The 18692-nt window shown below is 38.3% G+C and overlaps 1 protein-coding gene across 10 annotated transcripts in view; it reads left to right on the top strand.

Annotated features, from left to right (window-relative positions):
- Window positions 1-18692, top strand: part of ASH1L (ASH1 like histone lysine methyltransferase) — a 205453-nt gene that overhangs the window by 130487 nt on the left and 56274 nt on the right. For all 10 annotated transcript variants that reach the window (XM_060414913.1, XM_012182890.5, XM_060414916.1 and 7 more), the window contains one exon: window positions 18116-18210. In XM_060414913.1, coding sequence (XP_060270896.1) covers window positions 18116-18210 — 95 coding nt within the window. The remainder of the gene's footprint in view (window positions 1-18115; window positions 18211-18692) is intronic.

The raw sequence follows: 18692 nt of genomic DNA, 5'->3' as shown, positions 1-18692 counted from the left end.
GATTGAACCTGGGTCTCACTCACTGCGACTTCCCTGGTGGCTCAGACGGCAAAGTGTCTGCCTACAGAGCGGGAGACCCGGGTTCAATCCCTGGGTTAGGAAGATCTCCTGGAGATCTTATTTTTCTGACTTCATTCTGTATGACAGATTCTAGCTTCATCCACATCACCATTATTGACCAATTTTGTTCTTTTTATGGTTGAGTCATATTCCATTGTATATATGTACCACAGCTTCTTTATCCATTCACCTGTCACCAGACATGTAGGCTCCTCCCATGTCCTAACTATTGCAGATATTGCTTCAGTGAACATTGGGGTACATGTATGTTTTTGAATTATGATTTTCTCAGGGTATATGGAATTGCCAGTTCATATGATAGTTTTATTCCTAGTTTCAAGAAATTTATTCTTATTAAACACTAAAGTTTTTGCTACCAAAGTAGATTATTATAAATTCCTTAATATTTCCCAAGGTACAACATATATTTATTATTTATCTTATGCATGGTAGGTGATAACTTAAAGAAGATTGCAAGATTTTACAAAAGCACTAATATGGTTCACCCATGTTCATCAGATGTTGATTTCTGACACATTTCTTTCTCTGCCTCTCTCCCTGCCTCCTGTCTTTCCCTCTTATATACACATAGACAAATTTTTTCTCAGTTTTTTGATAAAAAGTTACATTTTAACCAATGACTCAGAAATATTTCAGAATGTATAGTTCCTATGAACCAGGAAATTTTCTTCAGAATCTTAACGTCACTACAATACTTTTATCTAATACATAGTTCATAATCAAATTTTACTAATTGTGTCAATTACATCCTTCATAACAGTTGTTTTCTGTTGTAATTCAGGCTCCGGTGTATAATTGTGCATAGTATTTACTTGCCATGTCTCTTTATTCTCGTTTAATTTGGAGTACTTCTCCAGCCTTTGTCTTTTATCATACTGATAAAATACTGATCATGGCATCCAGTCCCACCACTTCATGGCAAATAGATGGGGAAACAGTGGCTGACTTTATTTTTCTGGGCTCCAGAATCACTACACATGGTGATTGCAACCATGATATTAAGACGCTTACTCCTTGGAAGGAAAGATATGACCAACCTAGACAGCATGTTAAAAAGCAGAGACATTACTTTGCCAAAAAAGGTCCGTCTAGTCAAGGCTATGGTTTTTCCAGTGATTTTTCCATTCTCACATCCATGTATGGATGTGAGAGTTGGACTATAAAGAAAGCTGAGCACCGAAGAATTGATGCTTTTGAACTGCGGTGTTGGAGAAGACTCTTGAGAGTCCCTTGGACTGCAAGGAGATCCAATCAGTCCATCCTAAAGGAGATCAGTCCTGGGTGTTCATTGGAAGGGCTAATGCTAAAGCTGAAACTCCAGTACTTTGGCCACCTGACGCGAAGAGCTGACTCATTGGAAAAGACCCTGATGCTGGGAAAGATTGAGGGCAGGAGGAGAAGGGGATGACAGAGGATGAGATGGTTGGATGGCATCACCAACTCAATGGACATGGTTTTGAGTGGACTCCGGGAGTTGGTGATGGACAGGGAGGCCTGGTGTGCTGTGGTTCATGGGGTCACAAAGAGTCGGACACGGCTGAGCGACTGAACTGAACTGAACTCTCTGGCACTCTTTCAAGAAACCAGATAAACAATGATGAGTGGTTAAAAGAAGAGAATGTTTTGAATGGAGACATGAGAAAGCAAACTTCTACTTTTAGATTCTTGGTGATGGACATAAGGATTTTTTTTTTTTTTTGGTACAATTATTTTAAACTCCATCTGTGTGTGGAAAGGCTTACCAAAACAAAGTTGGCAGGGAATCAATAGAACTGGGAGGAACTATATCATGTGTCTTGTGTATTTGAACAAATGAGTGATTATGCTATTGATGCTATTGGAAACAGTAGATGCTCTTTTAAGAAAGATGAGAACTATAGAATGAGGGAAGATGAAGAATAGCCATATGGCATTGGATTAGAATTATAGTATACATTTATATATTTCTAAATTTTATATACCAGTACTTTTTTATTGAGATATAGTTGACATATAACATTATATTAGTTTCAGATGTACACCATAATGATTTATGTGTACAGTGTAAAATAATCATAATAAGTCTAGTTATCATCTATAGTTACACCACGCATAGTTACAGATTTTTTTCCTTGTGATGAGAATATTTAAGATCCACTCTTAGCAAAATTCAAATATGCAACACAGTATCATTAACTATAGTCAACCATACTACATCACATCCACAGGAATTATTTATTTTATAATTAGGAGTTTGTACCTTTTGCCCAACTTCACCATTTCATCCTTCCCTGTCCTACACTTCTAACAACCAGCAGTCTGTTCTCTGTATCTATAGTTTCTGTGTTGTTTTTATTTTGGTCTCTCTTTTTTTTTTTTTATAGATTCCACGTGTAAGTGAGATCATGTGATGTTTGTCTTTCTGACTTATTTCATAAAGTATAATGCCCTCAGGATGCATCTGTGTTGTCTCAGTGACGGAATTTCCTTCTTTTTAATGACTAAGTAGTACTCTGTTCATGTATATGTCTGTTTTTATGTGCTAGTATCATATTGTTCTGGTTAATTTAGCTTTGTAATATAGTTTGAAATCAGGAAGTGTGATGCCTTCAGTTTTATTCTTCTTTCTCTGAATTATTTTAGCTGTTCAGGGTCTTTTGTGGTTCCATACAAATCCTGCAAATAGGATTGTTCTAGTTCTGTGAAAATTGCCATTGAAAGTTTTATTTTTATTGCATTGAATCTGTAGTATTTGGGTAGTTATGGGTATTTTAACAATATTAATTCTTCCAGTCCATGAGCATGAATAGCTTCTCATTTATTTGTATTTTTTTTTTCTGTTTCTTTCATCAGCATCCTATAGTTTTCAGCATACAGGTCTTTCACCTCCTTGGTTAAATTTATTCCTAGGTATTTCATTATTTTCAATGCTACTTCAAATACAGTGGTTTTCTTAATTTCTCTTTCTGATAGTTATTATGCAGGTCAGGAAGCAACAGTTAGAACTGGACATGGAACAACAGGCTGGTTCCAAATAGGAAAAGGAGTACGTCAAGGCTGTATATTGTCACCCCGCTTATTTAACTTCTTTGCAGAGTACATCATGAGAAATGCTGGACTGGAAGAAACACAAGCTGGAATCAAGATTGCCGGGAGAAATATCAATAACCTCAGATATGCAGATGATACCACCCTTATGGCAGAAAGTGAAGAGGCGCTAAAAAGCCTCTTGATGAAAGTGAAAGAGGAGAGTGAAAAAGTTGGCTTAAAGCTCAACATTCAGAAAAGGAAGATCATGGCATCTGGTCCCATCACTTCATGGGAAATAGATGGGGAAACAGTGGAAACAGTGTCAGACTTTATTTTGGGGGGGCTCCAAAATCACTGCAGATGGTGATTGCAGCCATGAAATTAAAAGACGCTTACTCCTTGGAAGAAAAGTTATGACCAACCTAGATAGTATATTCAAAAGCAGAGACATTACTTTGCCGACTAAGGTCTGTCTAGTCAAGGCTATGGTTTTTCCTGTGGTCATGTATGGATGTGAGAGTTGGACTGTGAAGAAGGCTGAGCGCCAAAAAATTGATGCTTTTGAACTGTGGTGTTGGAGAAGATTCTTGAGAGTCCCTTGGACTGCAAGGAGATCCAACCAGTCCATTCTGAAGATCAGCCCTGGGATTTTTTCGGAAGGACTGATTCTAAAGCTGCAACTCCAGTACTTTGGCCACCTCATGCAAAGAGTTGACTCATTGGAAAAGACTGATGCTGGAAGGGGTTGGGGGCAGGAGGAGAAGGGGACGACAGAGGATGAGATGGCTGGATGGCATCACGGACTCAATGGACGTGAGTCTGAGTGAACTCCGGGAGATGGTGATGGACAGGGAGGCCTGGCGTGCTGCGATTCATGGGGTCGCAAAGAGTCGGACACGACTGAGCAACTGAACTGAACTGAATGCTACTACAAATACAGTGGTTTTCTTAATTTCCCTTTCTGATAGTTATTAATATATAGATGCACAGCTGATTGCTGAATTTTGATTTTACTAAATCTATTATTTCTGGCTTTTTTTGATGAAATCTTTGGGGTTTTCTACATCTGTAAATAGAGACAGTTCTATTTCTTCTTTTTTATATTTGGATGGCTTTTATTTCTTTTTCTTGCCTAATTACTCTGACTATAACCTCAAGTGTTATGTTGAATGAAAACAGTGAGTGAAGGCATTTTTGTCTTGTTCCTGATCTTAGAGGAAAAGCTGTTTCATTCTTTCATAATTGAATATGATGCTAGTTGTGGACTTGTTGTCAGTGTTCTTTATTATGTTGAGGTACTTTCCTTTACCCACTTTATTGAGTGTTTTTATTGTAAATAGATGTTGAACTTTTTCAAATGATTTTTCTTCATCTGAAGAGATGATCATAGGCTTTCATCCTTTATATAGTTGTTCTGGTATATCACATTGATTTTACAGATGTTAGACCGTTCTTGCATCCCTGGAATAAATTCTACTTGATCATAAAATACAGTCCTTTTAGTGTATTATTGAATTTAGTTTGTTAATGTTCTGTTAAGGATAGTTACATCGCTTCTCATCAGAGTTATTAGCCTGTAATATTCTTTTCTTGTAGTGTCCTTACATCATTTTGTAAGGGTATCAAGGTAATACTGACCTCATAAAATGTGTTGAGTACTTTCCTTCTCTTCTGTTTTTTGGAAGTGTTTCAGAAGGATTTGTATTAGTTCTTCTGTGTTGTTTGGTAGAATTCACCAGTGAAGCCAACTGTTTCTGTGTGTTTTGTTGCTGTTGTTAGGAGGATTTAACTGATTCAATCTTCTTACTAGTAATCAGGCTGTTCAGATTTTCTGTTTTTTCACGATTCAGTCTTGGTAGTAGGATATGTGTTTCCAGGAATTCATCTGTTTCTTTTAAGTTGTCCTATTTATTGGAATATAATTGTTTGCAGTAGTATCATAACGATCTTTTGTGTTTCTGAGGTATCTTTGTAATGTCTCCTTTTTAATTTAATTTTATTTGAGTTTTCTCTTTTTTGGTTGAGTCTAGCTAAAGCTTTGTTCTGTTTATATTTTTAAAAATCCGTTCTTAGTTTCATTGGCCTTTTTTTTGTCATTTTAATGTGTATTTCATTTATTTCCAATCTGATCTTTGTTACTTTTTTTCCTTCTTTGGCCTTAGAATTTATTTAATTCCTTCAGTTTTAAAGTTGGGGTATTTATTTGAGATTTTTCTTGGTTTGTTAATGTAGGCATTTAATTGCTCTGAATAGCCCTCTTAGAACTGCTTTTGTTACATCCCATAAGTTTTGGTATGTTGCTTTTTGATTTGTTTCAAGAGTTGTGTTTTTCTTTAATATTTATTATGTATTTATTTAGCTGCACTGGGTCTTACTTGTGGGGTACAGACCTTTAGTTGTGGCCTGTGGGGTCTAGTTTCCCAACCAGGGAATGAACATGGACCTGCTGCTTTGGCAGTGCAGAGGCTTAGCCACTGGACTACCCAAGAAATCCTTCAAGATTTGTTTTACATATCTCTTTGATTTCTTTATTGACCCTTTGGTTGTTCATTAGCACTGTTGTTCAGTCTCCACATATTTGTAAATTTTCTAGTTTTCTTCTTCTGTCAGTACTGTTATGGTGGGAAAGATGCTTGATATTACTTCAGTCTTCGTAAATTTTTTAAGACTTTTGTGGCCTAACATATGATCTGTCCTGGAGAATATTCCATGTACACTTAAGAATATCTTGTTGCTTTGGGGTGGAATATTTTGTATATATGTTAAGTCCACCTTGTGCTGTGCTCAGTCGCTCAGTAGTGTCTGACTCTCTGTTCCCCTTTGGACCCTAGCCCACCAGGATCCTCTGTCCATAGGGATTCTCCAGGCAAAAATACTAGAGTGGGTTGCCATGCCCTCCTCCTGGGAATCTTCCAAATCCAGGGATCAAACCCTGGTCTCCCGTAATACAGGTGGATTCCTTTTCCATCTGAGCCATGAGGGAAGCCCTAGGTCCACCTTAGGTGTTTAATCAGAAGTCCACCCCTTGCCTGCAGAAGGGAATGGCACCCACTCCAGTATTCTTGTATAGAAAATCCCATAGACAGAGGAGCCTGGCAGGTTACAGTCCATGGGGTCTCAGAGTTGGACACAGCTGAGCGACTTCACTTCTTCTTCATGTGTGTAATCTTTAGGATTTTCTAAATGTAAAATCATGTTGTCAGTGAAGAGGGATAACTTTACTTCTTCCTAATTTGAATGTCTATTTCTTTTTCTTGCCTACTTGCTCTGCCTAGAACCTCTAGTATAATATTTACTAGAAGTGGCAAAAGTGGACACTATTTGTAATTCTAGGGGAAAAACTTTTAGTCTTTCACCACAAAATATGTTGTTAGTTGTGGGGTTTTCATATATGGCTTTTATCATAGTTAGTTTCCTTCTATTTCTTGTTCATAAAGTGTTTTTATTATAAAGAGATGTGGAATTTTGTTATTCTTTTATTGCATCAATTGAGATGATTTGGAGTTTTTTTCCTTCATTCTATTAAGGTGACCTACCACATTGATTAATTTTTGTCTATTGACCCGTTCTAAAATTCCAGGAATAAATCCCACTTGGTCATAGTGTATAAACCTTTTAATGTACTACTTTGGTTTGCTTGTGTTTTGTTCAAGATTTCTATGTCAGTATTTGTAAAGGATATTTGTAATTTTCTTGTAGTGTCTTTTTACCTGTCTTTGATATCTATGTAAAAGTTTACAAAATATGTTCTGAATGCCAGAAAAAAAAAAAAACCCAACCCCTTGAGGCTACAGCTATGATGATAATCAGATAATAGGCCTTTTTCTTGGAAGGACTGGACATTTCTGTCTGCTGCCTCTTCTCTCTGCCCTTGGGGAGGGAGAGGGGTAGCTAGGTAAAAACTTTTTCTCGGTTTGTAACACTTCCCCACCCAGGATTCAAACCTGTGTCTCCTGCGTTGATAGGCAGATTCTTTACCATTGCACCACCTGGGAAGCCCCTCAGTTTCCTCTTAGTCATGGCTTTCTCTGGCCGGCTTCTCCCTTGACAGGCATGACTTTCTAGCGTGTGCTTGTGAGCATCCTCCTCCCAGGCTTTGTCTGGTGCATCCCTCCATCCTTCCCTCTATGTCTTCACTTTCTTTTGGAGGAGTTTTTTCTTGTGAAGGGCTTCCCTGGTGGCTCAGAAGGTGAGGAGTCTGCCTGCAATGCAGCAGACCCAGATTCGATCCCTGGGTCGGAGGGATACCCTGGAGACAGGAATGGCAACCCACTCCAGTATTCTTGCCTGGAGAATCCCATGGACAGAGCCTGGTGGGCTACAGTCCATGGGGTCGCAAAGAGTCAGACACAACTCACCGATCAACATTTCATTTTTTCATTTCAGGGGGCCTGTGATCAGGGGCTCTGCCGCTCGTGAGAGCTAGGTGATTAAGGGATGTTCCCTGGTTGGCAGTGGCCAAAACCAGGGCTCCAGTCATGTGCACAAGGTCCTTTGCAAGGGATACAGTTGACCTGGAGCAAAACAGAGGGATAACACAAAGAAGGCATTTAACAGTCTCCAGTCTTTGGAGAGTATTTTAGTCTGCCCCTCCCCGTGAAGACATGTGTTACATTAGATGCCTGACCCTCAGTTCAGAGATTTAAGATAATTAAATGGCCCCTTACACAGAAAACTGGATTTAGAAAAGGCAGAGGAACCAGAGATCAAATTGCCACCATCCGTTGGATCATGGAAAAAGCAAGAGAGTTCCAGAAAAACATCTACTTCTGTTTTATTGACTATGCCAAAGCCTTTGACTGTGTGGATCACAACACACTGTGGAAAATTCTTCAAGAGATGGGAATACCAGACCACCTGACCTACCTTTTAAGAAATCTGTATGCAGGTCAGGAAGCAACAGTTAGAACTGGACATGGAACAACAGATGGGTTCCAGATAGGGAAGGGAGTACGTCAAGGCTGTATATTGTCCCTGCTTATTTAACTTATATGCAGAGAACATCATGAGAAACACTGGGCTGGATGTAGCACAAGCTGGAATCAAGATTGCTGGGAGAAGTACCAGTAACCTCAGATAACATGCAGATGACACCACCCTTATGGCAGAAAGCAAAGAACTAAAGAGCCTCTTGATGAAAGTGAAAGAGGAGAGTGAAAAAGTTGACTTAAAGCTCAACATTCAGAAAACTAAGATCATTGCATCTGGTCCCATCGCTTCTTGGCAAATAGATCGGGAAACAGTGGAAACAGTGACAGAGTTTATTTTGGGGGGGTCTACAAAATCACTGCAGATGGTGACTGCAGCCATGAAATTAAAAGACACTTGCTCCTTGGAAGAAAAGTTATGATCAACCTAGACAGCATGTTAAAAAGCAGAGACATTACTTTGCAACAAAGACCATCTAGTCAAGGCTATGGTTTTTCCAGTAGTCATGTATGGATGTGAGAGCTGGACTATAAAGAAGGCTGAGCGCCGAAAATTGATGCTTTTGAACTGTGGTGTTGGAGAAGACTCTTGAGAGTCCCTTGGACTGCAAGGAGATCCAACTGGTCCATCCTAAAGAAAATCAGTCCTGAATATTCACTGAAAGGACTGATGCTGAAGCTGAAACTCCAGTACTTTAGTTTTAGTTGGGCTATCTGATGCAAAGAACTGACTCATTTGAGAAGACCCCGGTGCTGGAAAAGATTGAAGGTGGAAGGAGAAGGGGATGAAAGAGGATGAGATGGTTGGATGGCATCACCGACTCAATGGACATGAGCCTGAGTAAACTCTGGGAGGGAGGCCTCGCGTGCTGCAGTCCACGGGGTTGCAAAGAGTCAGACAGAACTGAGCGACTGAACTGAACTACACAGAAGAACTTGAATGTGCCCTGGGAGATTAGCCTTAGTGAATTCATGCAAACATTTAAGAAATGTTTGGACAAAAGCCCCATTGGCTTTCAGAACTAGATGTTTTGGGGGCCCATGTCTCACTCAGGTCCAGGTCTTAATAGTTGGGTAGCCAGGTATGGCGGAGAAGGTGATGGCACCCCACTCCAGTACTCTTGCCTGGAAAATCCCACGGACGGAGGAGCCTGATGGTTTGCAGTCCAGAGAGTCTCAAAGAGTGGGACACGACTGCAACTGAGCACACACACATTATGACAGGTATAGCTTTTGATTTCTTAGCTTTTCAGTGTTCTATTTAGGAATATATAGTTGATTTCCCATTTTTAATCTTTTTCCATTTTGTCTTTGATGAACCGTCTACTCAGCTTGACTTTGGTTTGTGTTTTAACATCTTAGTAGTGTTATCTTTAGCTAATGTAACAAAGGTTGTAGAATCCTATTCAGAATTTTAGTGGCTGTCTATTCACTGAAAGTATAGCGCAGGTTGCTAGGTGCGGCTTTCATTTGCTTTTTGAATTCCAACTACACTGTGGAAGCTACCTTTGTCACCAAATGACTTAAAACTAGTGCATGTTCTAATCTATGAGTTCCCTAGTTGTTTCTCCACCATTTACTATGAACAATGTCCGATAATCCATTAGCATTTAAAACTTGTTCTGAGTCATTTCTGTAATCAACCAGCAACAATAACAAAAACAAGATTAATGAAGCTTATCTTTGTTATAGGAAGACTACAGACAAAAAATACACACACATATATATATGTAAATACACACACACATATATATAATTCCATTAAAAGTTTTGCAAGTGGGATCCAGGTATTAAAATATTCTTGTGCCAGTACCATACTGTTATGATGACTATGGCTTTGTAGTATAGCCTGAAGTCTGTAGTATAGTATGAATCCTGATTTCTCCACCTCTGTATTTCTTTCTCAGTAATGCTTTGGCTATTTGTGGTCTTGTTTCCATTCAGACTGTAAAATTTTTTGTTCTAATTCTGTGAAACATGCCACTGGTAATTTGATAGGGATTGCATTGAATCTGTAGATTTCTCTGGGAAGACATTTTCACAATATTGATTCTTCCAGTCCAAGGACATGGTATATCTGTTTGTGTCATCTTTTATTTCTTCTTTGGAGAAATGTCTATTTAGATCATCTGCTCATTTTTTGATTAGATTGTTTGGTTTTTTGTTATTGAGTTGTATGAGCTCTCTGCATATTTTGGAGAGTTTTGTATCATACTACCTTAAATGAATTCACTTACCAGTTCTAGTAGTTTTTGTATGGAGTCTTTATATATAGATATATCATGTCATCTGCATCTCATGACAATTTTACCTCTTCCCTACCAATTTGAATACCTTTTCTTTCTCTTATCTGATTGCTGTTGCTGAGATTTCCAATACTATGTTGAAGAAAAGTGGTAACAGTGGGCAACTTGGTCTTGTTACAAATTTTAGTGGCGAGGCTTTCAGCTTTTCACTGTCAGACATTATAGTGAATGTAGGCTTGTCGTAAATAACTTTCATTATGTTGATATTTTCCCTCTGTGCCCACTTTGGTAAGAGTTTTTATCGTGAATGGATGTTTAATTTTACTGAATGCTTTTTCTGCATCTTAGCAGTGATCATGTGGTTTTTGTCTTTTAGAGATGATGTGATATATCACATTGATTATGTTGTACCATCCTTGTGACTTTGGAATGAATCTAGGTTGATCTTGCTGTATAATCTTTTTTATGTGTTATTGGATTAAATCTCATTACTTTGATGTAATGGCCTTTAAGACCAGTTTTATTTACATATGTTGATTAATATACAATGCAAAAACCTCTTGTAATATGATTACAGCAGCTTGAGCAACATGCTTTACTTTTATGTCAAAAGTGTTTTATTGTCCTTTTAAACTGACCTACCAAGGTGAGGAATCAAAAGCCTTCCAACTCTCCTCTATCAGATTTCACATAAAGGACCTATAACTGTTGGAAAAACTTCTTACTCTAAAACCCTCGTATTTCTCAATGTTCCTGACCTGCCAAGAGAGAGATTACTTAACTCCCTTTACATTATAGGTTTCCTCTTTAGTTCCTCTTCACTTTCTGCCATTAGGATGGTATCATCTGCATTTCTGAGGTTATTGATATTTCTCCCAGCAGTCTTGATTCCAGGTTGTGATTCCTCCAGCCTAGCATTTCACATGATGTACTCTGGGTATAAGTTAAACAAGCAGGGTGACAGTATACAGCTTTGACATACTCCTTTCGCTATTTGGAACCAGTCTGTTGTTCCATTTCCAGTCCTAACTGTTGCTTCTTGACCTGCATACAGGTTTCTCCGGAGGTAGGTAAGGTAGCCTAGTAGTCCCATCTCTTGAAGAATTTTCCATGGATTGTTGTGATCTACACAGTCAAATGCTATTGTATAGTCAGTGAAGCAGAAGTAGATGTTCTTCTGGAATTCTCTTACTTTTCCTGTGACCCAACAGATGTTGGATATTTGATCTCTTATTCTTCTGCTTTCTACATCTGGAGGTAAAAGCTTCTATATTGGAAAGTTCGTGATTCACGTTCTGTTGAAACCTTGTTTGGAGGATTTTAAGCATTACCTTGCTAGCACGTGAAATGAGTGTAATTATATGACAGTTTGAACATCCTTTGGCATTGCCCTTCTTTGAGATTGTAATGAGAACTGACCTTTTCCAGTTCTGTGGCCATTACTGAGCTTTCCAAATTTGCTGGCATGTTGAGTGCAGCACTGTAACAGTATCATCTTTTAGGATTTGAAATAACTCAGCTAGAATGCCATCACTTCCAGTAGCTTTGTTCATAGTAATTCCTAAGGCCCACTTGACTTTACACTCCAGGATTTCTGGCTGTAGGTGAGTGACCATACTGTTATGGTTATCTGGGTTAAGACCTTTTTTGTGCAGTTCTTCTGTATATTCTTGCAACCTCTTCTTAATATCTTTTGCTTTTGTAAAGCAGTTATCTTCCAATAAAAATAGGAAGAAAGGGAAAAAAAGATAAAGCCTCCATAAAATCCTAATAGTATAGAGTTCAGAGAGCTTCCAGGTTGCTGAGCAATTGAAAGTACAAGGACAGTGATACACCCAGAGAGGTTAGAGCTGTCGCAGAGTAATCCAACCTGAGAGAAGAGGTAATGGGGACCTCCAGTTTGTAGGACATAACTTGTGGGTAACCTGGGAACTTACTGTTTTCAGCTGTCATCTGAAATTGAGTGAAGGCAGTCTTTTGGGACTGAGCCCTTAACCTGTGGGATTTAACAGTGTCTCCAGGTGGATAGTGTTAGAATTAAGTTAATTTTAGGACACTGAGCTGGTGTAAAGAGAATTTGTTGGTGTGGTGAAAAACTTCCACACATATGATGACTAGAGGCGTCAGCAGTCATGTTCTGTGTAAAAGGAGGCACACAGGAAAGAAATAGCAGGGAAGCACTGGGTTTTTCCCACATAAAAGGAAAATAGGTTCTGTTTCTGAAGAGCATAAAAAGCACTTGACATTATATATACAGGCATGTAACAGAGACACTGCAGGTCTGGTTCCAAACCACTGCAATAAAGTGACTATCGCAGTAAAGGGAGTCACACAGAGGCTTTGTTTCCCAGTGCAGATAAAAGTTACGTTTACACTGTAATGTAGTCTGTTAAGTGTGCAGTACCATTATGTCTTTTTTAAATGTACATACCTGAATTAAAAGTATTATATTGTCAAAAAAACCCAACCATCATCTGTGTCTTCAACAGGTTGTAATCTTTTTGCTGTCAAAGAATCTTGCCTTTATGTTGACAGCTGCTGACTGATCAGGGTGTTGGCTGCTGAAGTTTGGAGCAGTTGAGGCAATTTCTGAAGACAAAGCAGCAATGCAGTTTGCTATATCTTTGTTCCTTTTACAAATGATTTCTCTGCAGCATGCAGTACTCTTTTTTTTTTTCATGCAATGACATTTTACCCACAGAACTTCTTTTGAAATAGGAATCAATCCTCTCAAATCCTGCCGCTGCCTTAGTAACTAAGTTTATGTAATATTCTAATTTCAGCAAAATCTTCACAGCATATTCACCAGGAGTAGATTCCATCTCAAGAAGCCACTTTTCTTTTCTCATCTGTGAGAAGCAACTCCTCATCTGTGAAAATCGTGTAAGATTGCGGTTCAGTCACAGCTTCAGGTCCCCCTTCTAATTCTAGTTCTCTTGCTGCTTCCACCACACCTGTAGTACACTACCTACAATGAAGTCTTGAACCCCTCAGAGTCATCCGTGAGGGTTGGCTGTGTCTTCCAAACTTCTATTAATGTTGACATTTTGACCTCCTCCTGTGAACCATGAATGTTCTTAATGGGATCTGGAATCTTTCCAGAAGGTTTTCAGTTTCCTTTGCCTGGTTCCATCAGAGGATCACTGTCTGTGCAGTTGTAGCCTTATGAAATGCATTTCTTAAATGATAAGACTTGAATGTGGAAATCTCTCCTTGATTAGTGGGAAATCTCTCATTGATCCCAATATCCATGGGATATTACACTAGCAGGCATGAAAATAACAATCTCATTGTATATCTCTGTCAGAGCTCTTGGGTTCAGTTCAGTTCAGTTGCTCAGTTGTGTCCGACTCTTTGCAACCCCATGGACTGCAGCATACCAGGCCTCACTGTCCATCACCAACTCCCAGAGTTTACTCAGACTCATGTCCATTGAGTCAGTGATGCCATCCAACCATCTCATTCTCTGTCGTCCCTTCTCCTCCCACCCTCAATCTTTTCCAGCTTCAGGGTCTTTTCCAGTGAGTCAATTCTTCACATCAGGTGGCCAAAGTACTGGAGTTTCAGCTTCAGCATCAGTCCTTCTAATGAATATTCAGGACTGATCTCCTTTAGGATGGACTGATTGGATCTCCTTGCAGTCCAAGGGACTCTCAAGAGTCTTTTCCAACACCACAGTTTAGAAGCATCAATTCTTCAGTGGCTCAGCTTTCCTTATAGTCCAACTCTCACATCCATACATGACTACTGGGAAAAACAGCTTTAACTAGACGGCCTTTGTTGGCAAAGTAATGTCTCTGCTTTTTAATATGCTGTCTAGGTTGGTCATAACTTTTCTTCCATGGAGTAAGCGTCTTTTAATTTCATGGCTGCAGTCACCATCTGCAGTGATTTTGGAGCCTCAAAAAATAAAGTCAGCCGCTGTTTCCCCATCTATTTGCCATGAAGCGATGGGACCGGATTCTGTGATCTTCGTTTTCTGAATGTCGAGCTTTAAGCCAGCTTTTTCACACTCCTCTTTCACTTTCATCAAGAGGCTTCTTAGTTCCTCTTCACTTTCTGCTATCAGAGTGGTGTCATCTGCATATCTGAAGTTATTGATATTTCTTCCAGCAATCTTGATTCCAGCTTGTGCTTCATCCAGCCCAGTGTTTCTCATGATGTACTCTGCATATAAGTTAAATAAGCACGGTGACAGTGTACAGCCTTGACGTACTCCTTTTGCTGTTTGGAACCAGTCTGTTGTTCCATGTTCTGTTCTAACTGCTGCTTCTTGAGCTGCATACAGATTTTTCAGGAGGCAAGTCAGGTGGTCTGGTATTCCCATCTCTTGAAGAATTTTCCACAGTTTGTTATGATCCACACAGTCAAAGCCTTTGGCATAGCCAATAAAGCAGAAGTAGACATTTTTCTGGAACTCTCTTGCTTTTTCGATAATCCAGTGGATGTTGGCAATTTGATCTCTAATTCCTCTGCCTTTTGTGAAACCAGCTTGAACATCTGGAATTTCACGGTTCGCGTACTATTGAAGCCTGGCTTGGAGAATTTTGAGCATTACTTTAAACTGATAGTGGCACACAAATGAATACCACAGAAGACGCCACGAGTGTTCAGAATCTGTAAGACAAATGGACAGAAATGACTAAACTCTCTCTGTTAGTATCATGGAGCAGAGTATTTAAAACAGAGCGCCTTCCGTGTTGTAACCAACAGGGAAATAAATGATTATGTCTAATTTAGAACCAAAATCAGACTTAACTAAGAACTGAACCAAAATCAGGCTTAACAGTTTCTCACATGATTATCTTATCCATGATGATGTCATTCATCTTAGATGTCAGCATTGCAAAATCAGGGAATCAATTTTGATTCTTTTAGGGAGACTGTAATTGATGGGATGTATTCAGGGTTTTGGTTGGGATCTTCCTAGTGGCTCAGATGGTAAAGAATCCGCCTGCAGTACAGGAGGCCCAGGTTCTGTCTCTGGGTTGGGAAGATTCCCTGGAGAAGGGAGTGGCTACCCACTCCAGTGTTCTTGCCTGGACAAGAGCCTAGCTGGCTACGGTCCATGGGGTCACAAAGAGTCTTACGCAGCTGATCCACTAACAGTATCACTTTTTTTTTTTCCATTCAAGGTTTCATTTATTTGAAGGAGTAAAACATTGAAGGTGACCCTGAAGGGGTGTGTGTGTGTGTGTGTGTGGTTTTGTTTGTTAACTTCAGGGTGCCAAGTATACTCTTTCACAACTACTGCCCCTTGTATGCTTGCTGACCCTTTTGGCACCAGGGTAAAATACTAGTTTTGCTTCCATTCCTGTGTTAGCTAAATGAAAGCTTTTATGTTATCTGTTTAATTAGTTTGGTTAAATCTTAAATCTAATAAAGTGTAAACCAAATTTTCTTTCATTCAGAGTGCTTGGTTCTAGATGCAGTTGTTTTCCTGATCTTGACTTTCACAGTAAAGAAATACAGATTTTGATTGGTTAAAATATTCATATTTCTGGTCACAAATCACTTTCTGCATCATTTTTTAAAATGAGAAAAGTGATATTTAGATGTAAGTAGAACAGTCTAGTATCTTTCCTTTCCTTCTTTGTAACTGTTCCCCAAACTTTTTACCACTGCCTTTAAACTTCATATGACCTAGTTTCTAACTTCACCTGGACTGCTTCAGTCTCCTTTTATTTCTTCTAATTCTCCAATCTCATTTAAACTTTCATCTTATTCCAGCTATATCCTCTGCCTGATTTTCCTCTATTTTCCAGATCCTCTCCTGAGTGTAACATTTACATTTTAGCTTAATGTTACTTCCTCAGAAAAGCCTTCCCAAATAACTTGCTATTCTTCACATTTTAATTATTTGCCTAGCATTTATTTTTTTCTTTTTTTCTTTTTTTCCTAGATTTATTAGTTTTTCTTGTTTCCTTTTTGTATGCCTACCCAGGTAAACTGTCTTATTCCCCACTGTTTCTCAGCACTTGGAACAAGGCCTGGACTTAATGAGTGTTCAGTAATTGTTGAATAAATAAATGATGGATTCGCTAGAAAGAACCAGTCTTCTAATAAGAACTTTGGGTTATTCAAATAACTTAATTTTTGGCCCTCAGTTTTCTCATCTGCAAAATGTGTATATTCACATACCTAATTGTTACAAGATACAATAGACTAGACTTGTTTGGGAAAAGGTAGTACGTCATAATTCATGAAAGAAATATATTCACCTTGCCTTATTTACTAGAACTTTAAGCCTAAGTAAAATCAGAGTCAACTGAATGAGGCCCTCTTATTTATCTAATTTTCTTTTTTCTCCCTTCTTTTCTTCCTTTCCTTTTTATATATCTGCTTGAGATTTTTATCTCACAACAATCATTAGGAACACGGACCCAATAAGATGAGTGGAAGAAGTAAAAGATGATGAAACATGATAGAATAAAATAATAAGAATAGGAAAAAAATAATAAGAAGAATAAGAATAGGAATTGAATAGGAATTTAGCAAGAAACTGAGGTTTTTATCTTGAATCTCTTTACCAGTTAGGCAGTAAATCAGCTTTGTAGAGCATCAGTTTTCAAATCTGTCAAACATTTCTTGCCTATTTCATGGGATTGACATAAATGATAATATTTGAAAGTACTTTTTATAAACCATTAAGCAAATATACAGCAGTCATTATGATCATATCTGAAATTTAGGTTCCTTCTGCAAAACTGTTGGAGAATGCTAATGAGGTTCTTTCTTAAGTATAATTACTATAAGGCCATTCCAAAAATTTAGATTTTAAAAATATATGAAAGTAAGTCACTGTTAAATACTCCCCCCCCAATTTTATTTACCAACCAGGTATATATATAAATTATCTATTTTTGACATGTAGAACAAATCAGAATAGTTTCTTGCATATAAACCATTTGTTACTGCATATTTTCTTTGTCCCTAATTAGGAGAGTCACATGAAATGACTAGTTTGGGTTCGAAATTATAGAAAAAGAAAATACATTTGTTTTGTAGATAGACTTTTAAAAATTATCACTCTGAATTGTGAATTTGGAATTTTTGCTGCTTTATGAAATTCAATGGACATAAACTTAGGCAAACTCCAGGAGATGGTGAGAGACAGGGAGAACTGGTATGCTGCAGTTCATGGGGTCTCAAAGTCAGACGTGACTTTGTGACTGAACAGTGTCAACAACATTTTGTTAACTAATATTTTTGCATGAATTACTGTGAAGCCAAGTGCATTCTTTATTATATTTATAAAGGTGATTTTTCACTCAAAATAGCATTACATTCTTTTTTTTTTTTTTTTCCTCTCTCATTTAAATTTTATTATTTATCTTTGGTTGTGCTGGGTTTTCATTGCTGTGAGGGCTTTTCTCTAGTTGCAACAAGTAGGGACTACTCTTGTTCCAGTGCACAGGCTTCTTGTTGCAGTGGCTTCTCTTTCACGGAGCACAGAGTGTGGGACATGCGGGCCTCAGTAGTTTTGGTGTGTGGGCCCTGTAGTTTAGGTCCCTAGGCTTTAGAGTGCAGGCTCAACAGTTGTAGCATATGGGCTTAGTTGCTTCACAACATGTAGGATCTTCCTGGATCAGGGATCAAACCATGTCTCCTACATTGGCCGATGAATTTTTTACCACTGAGCCACCAGGGAAGCCCAGTATTGCATTTTCTTAAATAGAGTATGATTGACCTACAACCCTCTGTTAGTTGCAGCTGTGCAACGTAGTGATTCAGTGTTTCTGCAAATGATTACCACTAAAACAAATGCTTGATAGAGTGATTTTTTTTTCTGTATTTTACAAGAGGAAATTCTCTTGCCTTTGACTGTTTTCCATTCTTTTCTAATCACAGCCCAAAGAGCCGACTAATACAATTAAAGAAAGAGAAGCTGGAATACACTCCAGGAGAACATGAATATGGATTATTCCCAGCTCCCATTCATGTTGGTGAGTACTCAGTATACACAATATATTGCCGACAAGAAATGGTATTTCTTGAGTTTAGGTGAAATGTAATTAATGTCTTTGTGTTCTCATTATTTCTATATCTCCAGGAGGTCAAGTCTTTACCATTTAATTTATAGTCACTCTGAAGAATTTTGCAAACTCTTTTGCTTTCTAGGGGTCAAAATAACATAAGTCTTATTCACTGAAGTGTCAGTAAACAACACTCCATGTGTAACACTTGATCCTCTAAGTGAGTCCTTTAGGAAAACCCACCTACTTCATTACTTCAGTTTCTAATGTTTTCTGTGTTCAAAGGGAGATGATTCGTGGATATGTAATAATCAAAGGGGAAAGACCCGCTGCTTTTTTGATCATTTATATTCTTGAAAATTGATCAAGTTTTTATCTTTCTGTTTATTTTTGGAGCAAATGTCAAGTCTTTGTTTAGCATTCCAATAATAATACCTTCCAGAATCTTATCA

This window comes from Ovis aries, chromosome 1 (assembly GCF_016772045.2).
Source record: "Ovis aries strain OAR_USU_Benz2616 breed Rambouillet chromosome 1, ARS-UI_Ramb_v3.0, whole genome shotgun sequence".
NCBI lineage: Eukaryota > Metazoa > Chordata > Mammalia > Artiodactyla > Bovidae > Ovis > Ovis aries.
Note: the sequence above shows the minus strand (reverse complement) of the source record. Positions and strands in the feature narration are given on the sequence as shown.